Raw genomic sequence first — 8,058 nt, 5'->3', positions numbered from 1 at the left:
AAAAAAAAAAAAAAAATCACACTTTTAAGCAATTGCAATATGATTGAAGCACTTGTCCTGTGCTACCCTAACCAGTCAGGAGCCACGCAGCCACTGCCTCTCATCCACACCCCCGCCTCTCATGCACTGCCTTTAACTCTTGTCCTTCTAACACAGCGACCCATTGGGCTCTTCCCACTTTCCCAGCCTAGCACCAGGTCAAGGAAGCACTTGGGCTCCTTTTTGGGGGGGCTGCAGGCTTCCCTCACCACCTGCCAGCGCAACCCCACTTCCACCCGGGAAGCTAGACGGCATATTTCATTTCTCTGCCTGGCCGCAATTTCACAGTTGGGTTTTCGCAACCAGGAAGGCAGCAGGTTGGGCTGTTGTTTTGATGTGGTTGTTTCTCGAAATGAGCCCGGAGCAAAACTGAGTGGGATCCAGGAATGGCACTCGGCAGCGGCAGGCTGGGTGCCGGGCGCAGGAGGGGTGCTGCTGTTCAACGCCGCCTGCGCCCTCGCTTCCTGGCAGTTTTGGCCACCTTTCAGGGAATTGGAGTCAGCTAAATGGAAAATCATCATTCTTTTCACTTCAGAATGCACTGGATCTGTATTTTTTTTTTCAACAACAAATGAATTTTCAGAGGCGTTGGTCTTCCTATTGACTGTGGGAGCTGCCGACGTTGAGCAGTGCCAGAGCCAGGTAGAAGCGCTGCCCGAGAATGAGCACCCCAACACCGTGGGGCTGGGGCCGAGCGCTTGCCTGCAGCTCCCAGCAGCCCCATCTGCCTCCAAAATCCTCCCCTCTCTCCTCCTCCTCCGAAAGACTCATGACAGGGAGAAAGAAGAATTGCTGAATAATCTCTGGCCCTGATAGTACTTCAAAGGCAGGATTCTCGGGCCAGGCTGCGCTCTCCGCCAGCGCCTTGCTGGATGCAGCTCTCAGCTCTTACTCCTTTGGCAGCCCCACAGCTGTATCCAGAAAGTAATTACTTAAAAAGGAAATAAATGTCACCCACATGGTTGTACGCAAAACCCCGGGCAGGATGAACAGAGCCCCACCAGGATCTGCATTCTCACGCAATATGAGCAAGGGAGGAATGAGCTGTTTCCATTCATCGAGATGGGCTGTTTACTCTGAGGCCTACCGATGACATTAGATGTTCCCACTGTGTGCCTTTAAGTTCACCAGGGCAGTTGATCAGACACAGTGCTGAACTGGCTCTGCTTTCATCCTATGGCACCCTCTTCCCCCAGGATGGCTTTAGGCATCATCACCTTCAACAGCAATATGTGCTGCTGCCAGAGACGCAAAGAATTCCTGGTACCAGCTATGCCGTAACCTTTACAGAGCTGAATTAGATAACTGACATGATCAAATAGAATAATTTTATTTACTTTTGAAAACTGATACTTGAAGTTTGTACTTGTCAAAATCTGAAAACCAAATTTCTAAAGCACACTGGTTGGGGAAAGTCAAATGCAGTCATGTCACCAACGCAAAGGAGGCTCAGGGGTGCGAGCACCCTGCCAGAGTCTCGCTGCTGCCTGCAGTGGGCCAGGGCACTGCGGGATCAGAGAGGCCCTCAGAAACCCAGTCCGTAACCAGGACAAGACTTTGGCATACCACTCAACTTTTGGATGGATTCAATTTTGGAAAAAAAAAACAAAACTTATTCTAAACAAATAACAGAATGAAAGCGATACCGTAAGGATTCTGGGACGAGATCTGATCTCAGCTGTCCCTGTTTCCACTGGAGCTGTACCAGGATGGCAGCATTTTACATCCCAAGGCTGAGTGTGAGCAAGTGTCCCATGTTGGGCACAAGTGTTGGGGACCACATGGCTCTGGTATGATGCTCCAGGGGCTCAGAAACCCCAAAGTGACTTGGGACATGCAGAGCAAATAATAGCACGTGGGACACGCTGCAAGGGATGGCGGGACCCGTGCAACGCGATGTGATGCTGGTCAGGATCCAAGCAAGGGCTCTTGCCCAGCTCCGCTGCACTGCAGGATACGTGCTCCCAACCCACCCTGGTGTGCTCACAGGCAAAGGCCCGGCATAGCCATATCAAGTCACTTTGAAAGTACTCCCTAATGGACTTCAGCCAAGCAAACATGGCACCATACAGTACTGAATAATTTTAAAAGTTAAAATAGTTTATTGCTGTTCTTTGTAGAAATGCACTTAACTTACATCATCTGTTCTCTTCCTTTATTTGGCTGTTGGATTATAGGCATAAAAAGGTTACGTTTACCCATTTGTTCAATGACATAACACCTTTCTCTCTTTTGCTCCATTCATGATATTCTCCTAAGCTTCGCCAACAGCCCCAAATCTCTTTTACATAAATACTGTAAATGTCTCCATAGGTTGCAGCATTGTAACAAAAGATCTACCAAAGTAGACAAAATGTTCGGTATTCTTGGTTGGTTTTTTGCATTTAAAAATATACCTAAATTTGAGATAATCTTAACAGAGTAACAATTACAAAATAGTACAGTGCGTTGACTAAAGGAATATTTTGCTCTCCTTCAAGCCAATATTCCCTTTTGCATGTTGAAGTGATTCAGCAATTACTTAAGAACTTTTACCTACATACAATAATTTAGTAAAATGAGAATTAAACAAGGCAGATACTTACTACTATTCTTCTGTCTGCAATTCACAGCTCATGCGAATAAAATCGCAATAAATATTAAAAAATAGTTTTTCTTTTTCTTTTGTTTTTTTTTTTTTTGTTTTGTTTTTGTTTGTGGTTTTTCTTTTTTTGTAAGGCATCTCTGAGTATTACAAAGTTTTTGTACAACCAAAAAATAAGATTGCTCTTTTCCATGTTCTCCGAGTACCTCTGTACCTCAACAGTAAATAAGAGGATTGCAGGTTTGATGAGGAAAGAAGGGCTGATGGGGCAGGGGCGGAAAGAAGACCATGGGTGATGGAAGCAGACCGCCATGTGTGCAAGAATCTGTAGTTTTCCTGTGAAACATTTCAGTCACTTTTAGAACTTCTTCAAGACAGTATCTGTCCAGACTGGGGAAGAAAAGAAAAAAAAAAAAAACAAAAACAAAACCCCAACAACTTACCAGAAGTCCATTTTCATAAGCACAGTCAGACTGCAAGGGTTTGGGTTCGCCCTTAACACTATAAATAGCTTAGGTATTGATATGCACCTATGTAAAAGGGATAAAGGGGCAGGGTGATTTTTTTTTCTTTTTTGTTTTGTTTCTTTTATTGTTTGTTTGTTTGTTGCTTTGTTGTCCTAGTCGTATCCTTCCATTGTAAAAGATTGTCCTAGGTGGCAAAGGCGCGGGCAGGGCCCTTATTGCATGCGGTTGGGGCTGGTACTGCACGAAAGCGTTGGCGGGTGCTGCGGGGTTGCTGGCGGTGATGGGGGGCTGGACTGTGCCCGTGTAGCCGTATCCCACAAAGCCGGCAGCGGGGGAGGCAGCGTAGGGGTACTGATCGTAGGCAGCTGTGGTGTACTGGGAATAGGCTTGGCTGGCGGCGGTGTAGTCGATGTAGGGAGACGTGATGGACTGCACAGGGGTAGGGATCACCACGCTGGGCTGGATGATAGCTTGGGGGTAAACATAGTGAGGCGTGAGTCTGTGGAGGCAAAGGGAGAAAGTCAGCGAGGGGCTGGGCTCCCTCCAGCCTGCGTGTCCCCTCTCCTTCCCCCCCCCCAATTCATGTGCATCAGCCATAGAAACGGTGCTGCCCAGCAGTGCTGCCCTCGAGCGAGGGGTGCTGCTCAGGGTGGAGGGAATGAAAAGCAAAACACTCCCAGACCCCGAGGGTGGAAGTAGTGCACGGTGAAGCACGGACTGCAAGAACAGACACACGCCCTGGTCTCCATGTCTTATATCTCCCACTGTCCAGGCTGCTGGTCCCCAAAATAATCTCCCTAGATGGCTGTGATGCAGCCCCTGCCCGACTGGCTTGCCATGTCTCCCTGGCCCCCACATGCCCTGCCTGGCCCCACCAGTGCTGGCAGCCTCCTTGTTTCCCACGTCCTCCAGGTCCATGCTCCCCCCCACAGCCCAAACCCTGGCAGAGGCTCCCGAGGACCCACAGCCCCTGTAGGGCACCTCCCGGTGCCCGGGACACCAGGTTGCTCATCCCATCAGGGTAGCGTCCCACCAGGGATGACCACCGTCCCCAGGCACAGCCGCAGGCCTTCCAGCTTGCCAGCTGTTATCAGTTACTACACATTTAAGCCTATGTTTCCATAACACTGGATGTTTAGGGCAATGCTACATGGTGTTTGTTGTAAAACATGAGATATGAATTCTGGTTTTCTTCCCTTCAGTAACACTCCCCAGTTGTGACCGTGCCAGCAGCCCCTGGCCCAGCAGCTCGTGATGCTCGTGTGTCCACGAGCTTTTACATCCAGGCTCTGCGGCCAGCCGGCCCCCGGCATTTCCTCTGCCCTTTCAATGCAGGTCCTAAAGTGTTGCCCTTCACCAGCCTGTTTGCCCCTGCCCTGAGGTAGCCGCGCTCCTGAGAGGAATTTAACAACGCCACAGTCAATTCAAGTCCATAGACTGAAAGATCCTGGAGATGATTAATGCAGGATTGCCCACTAGAAACTGCTAATGAGGAGGAAAGAAAAAAAAAATGCAGCAAAATGAAAGGGCTATATTTTCCAAAGGGCTCACAACAAGTCAGGCCTCAAACAAGAGCAGAAATTGCGCAGATCTGAAGGTTTACATCCATCTACACAAACTGCCATGGGCCAGACAAAAATGGGCAATTGCACATCAACTACAAAGTGCAAACAGCACCTGCCTGCACAGCCCTCGGCAGCAGAGCTCCGTTGTGCAGAGGCTTGACAGATTTGGGGCTTGTTTAAGAAATAGCGGGGTGCGGACTGTCACCAGCAAACGGCACGTGACCACTGAAAGATCAGAGCCACGTGCTCCAAAAAGCGCAGGCTGTGGAAAAGGTCCCTTTGGCCGGCTGCCTGCTGAATCATGTAAGGCAACAGCACAAACCCAAAGCCATCCTCTGGAGAGCTCGTTTCACCCTGCCCTCAAACCCAACTCGTTTCGGCAAACAAGGAAAAAAAAACAAGGTAAAACTCTGCCGAGAGTTTATGCAGATTCAAATATTTTTGGGATTTTTGTGTGGATGTGTTTGACAGCACATTTTCAAACACGACCACTTTTAAAAGCCTCCCACAGGCTTTTCACAAGACACAGGCCTGTACGTGCCTAAACTGCTCTTTAAAGCCGAGCTCAGCTGCTTGGGGAGAGGGTACCTTGCCCACTCGTCCATCTGATCCCTGGGGCTGGAAACCCCTGCAGACTCACCACGCTGCCCAGCAGTGGGACCAGGTGCTCCGGCGCTCGCAGCCAGGGACTGGACACTTCTGCTGGATGATGGCTCACTGGCTGCCCTCGTTCCACCCAAGTGTCCAACCTAGGTCTCAGCCACCACCTACAACGTACTGGGGTCCGCCTGGGGCTGGTCTCTCCTATCCAGCAGTTATGGGGCTGTTCCCATTGGCTTTACAACCAGCACTGGATGGTTTAACCTGCTTTTCAGTCAGGAGAAAGGCTTCTCACAAATAAGTGCTCATCTGAACCAAGTTTTCTCTTGTTTTCCCACTCACGTATGCACTTTGTTTTTTCTTGAGGTAATTTGCATGATGAGATAATGATTGTTCTCCTCCCCACACATAGCAACACTGCCTCTGAAATCAGAGTCCTTAGATATAATGAGGACACCCCCAGAGGAGGAGCACTGGGGAGGATGGATGGTGGAGAGCAGCACCTCAACTTTTGGCTTGGATGGATGGATGGATGAAGTGCAAGACCATCTCCAGAGGCCAGAGCCATCCCTGGTGTAGTACAGACACAGCAACCTCACAGCCCTTCAGTCCATAAATGCACCATACCCAATATCACTCTGTGACTAACAAGAATGAGATGAGGTGGCAGAAGTTCACTTTTGGTTTAGCTGTGATCTAAACTGAAGCTGGCACGGCTGAGTCAGCGCTACAGCTTATGCACCAGTCCAGACCACTTACTGTCATGCACTCGCATCAGGCAGCAGCAGCAGCCACCTCTTCCAAGGAGCTGGGCTTAGTCCCAACCCAGAGGTTCCTCACACTTGGTCATTGGGGGTTTGGGTTTTTTTCTTTTGTTTTAAATAACGCAGAGGTGCAATGCTGCTCTTTTGGCTTGCCAGGGTCTGGGGAAAAGCTCTGCAGAGGCACTCCCAGGCATTGGTCCATGCAACCGTTGGGGGTGAGACGAGCAGACCCCACGCACACCTCTTGCTCTAACCCCTTGTAAATCTGCAGCTCGGACAACAGCCTGCATCCCAGATTGGTGACAGAGGCTCTGGCTGCCTGTCGCTTCTCCCTACATGTGGTATCCCACTACTGGGCTTCCTGCTACTCCAGGACTTGATAAAGGTTAAAACCACTCTACAAATGCAGTAAAAAACAAGTGCACAATCCTCACGCTCAGGACTCACTAAAAAAACACCCACCAGCAGGAGCAGAGGAGGGGCCTGCACCTTTCCTGCACACAGGCGTTCAGCCTGCACCTGCAAAATGACGAGGAGGACGGTCCGAGAGCCTCCGAGCAATACAGCCTGAGCACGATCCTGTTTGAGCAGCTCCACAGGTCACCCCGATGTCCCTTCCACCACCCAACTGCTCTTCGGAGCCAGCACATCCCATGCGGAGGATGCGGCTGCGTGTGGGGCCGTCGGGGCGAGCGCACGCTCCCATCTCGTCCCCGAGAAACTCCGCACGTCGGCTTTTGCTTTCACGTACACGGCTCCTCCATCGCAGCTCCCATGGTGCGCTCCAGAGAGACAGCAAATCCGCAACGTCCTGCACTACTTTTTTTTTCCTCAGCAAGGAAAAATTCCAGCTCTTCAATGCTACTTTGAATAAAAAGCACGATTAGCTAGGAAGACAATAAGTACTCCTGTACTCTGTTTCCAGAAATACATCCTGGCCCAATGCATACACAAGCTCACATCACACACCACAGTTTACTGCACTAGAAAAATCACACTCAGCAACTCCAGAATCTGCTTCTATGTAAAAGGGAAAGTTCTTTTGGTCTGTGGGGCTTTAATAATTTAGCTAGAAATTTCAATCAAGATATTATGCAATTTAGACTTCTGAATTAGGCAGACAGATGACAACTCATCGATCAAAACAAAACACACAACTCAAGGTAAGGTCACTGATAACTTGCAGCTACAAACACAACAAAACGGTGCAGTACAATGAAGTTCTCTGCTGGCTACGTTTAGCATCCACAGAAAGTCTTAAAATATTTTCCCTCCTTCCATTATTTCTGAAGAAGATCTTTCAGTGAAAAAAAAAAAAAAAAAGCTCTTTTGGAGTTCCTTTTCTAGAAATCAGCAAACTCTAATCTGAATTTCTACAGAATGAGTCACATCTGTGTTTTAAGATGCCTTTCCCTCCCTCCCTCCCTGCAGTTTTCCTCCGTCCCCCACGATAGGCCCTGCCAGCCAGAAGAGAACTTCATCTAGGATACACACAATGTGATTATAGAACGTCAACCAAGTGATCAGCCATTGCCACCACACATCAAAGTCATCCCGTGATCAGCAGACGTACGAGATGCTTATGGCATTACAATTAATCGCGGGCAAAGGCCACAAAATGCAACAAGCATGGTCAAACCTAAGTCTAGAGCCAGCGGTGGCCGCAGGAGGGACTCGGGAGGGCCGTCGCGGTGCAGGAGGGCAGCCGGGACCAGCTAGCCCACGTTCCTAACTACCTGGCACCACGCCACGCTGCCCCAGCAGCCAAAATTGAAAGACACAGAACAAAAGAGATGGTTACAGAGCCATTAGCAGGGGAGACGCAGGCTCGGCTTCTGCTTTTTGCTGTGCAAAATACGAAGGACAGCCCGTTTTTGGTGCAGTCCTGGGTGGAGATGTTCAAATGCATCAGGTGAGGCTTGCGGCTGCCAGCGCCCTTGGCTCCGGGGAGGTGCTGCCTGCTGAAAGAGCAGACTTTTTAAAACCTGATGTCACCCAGTTCTCCCCACCACACCGGCAGGGGGGTCATGCGCGATGTG

General features: G+C 49.6%; 1 protein-coding gene across 1 annotated transcript in view; it reads right to left on the bottom strand.

Annotated features, from left to right (window-relative positions):
- Positions 1-1,242: 1,242 nt before the first annotated feature.
- LOC104167523 (RNA-binding protein 38-like) overlaps positions 1,243-8,058 on the bottom strand; it is a 15,776-nt gene continuing 8,960 nt past the window's right edge. Inside the window, exons 3-4 of the mRNA XM_009707812.1 lie at positions 3,206-3,589; positions 1,243-1,309 (exon numbers count right to left, since the gene is read on the bottom strand). Of these exons, the coding sequence (XP_009706114.1) occupies positions 1,243-1,309; positions 3,206-3,589 (451 nt within the window). The remainder of the gene's footprint in view (positions 1,310-3,205; positions 3,590-8,058) is intronic.

This window comes from Cariama cristata, unplaced genomic scaffold, assembly GCF_000690535.1.
Source record: "Cariama cristata isolate BGI_N322 unplaced genomic scaffold, ASM69053v1 scaffold4109, whole genome shotgun sequence".
Taxonomy (NCBI): Eukaryota; Metazoa; Chordata; class Aves; order Cariamiformes; family Cariamidae; genus Cariama; species Cariama cristata.
The sequence above is the reverse complement of the archived record's forward strand: the minus strand, read 5'-3'. Positions and strand labels throughout refer to the sequence as shown.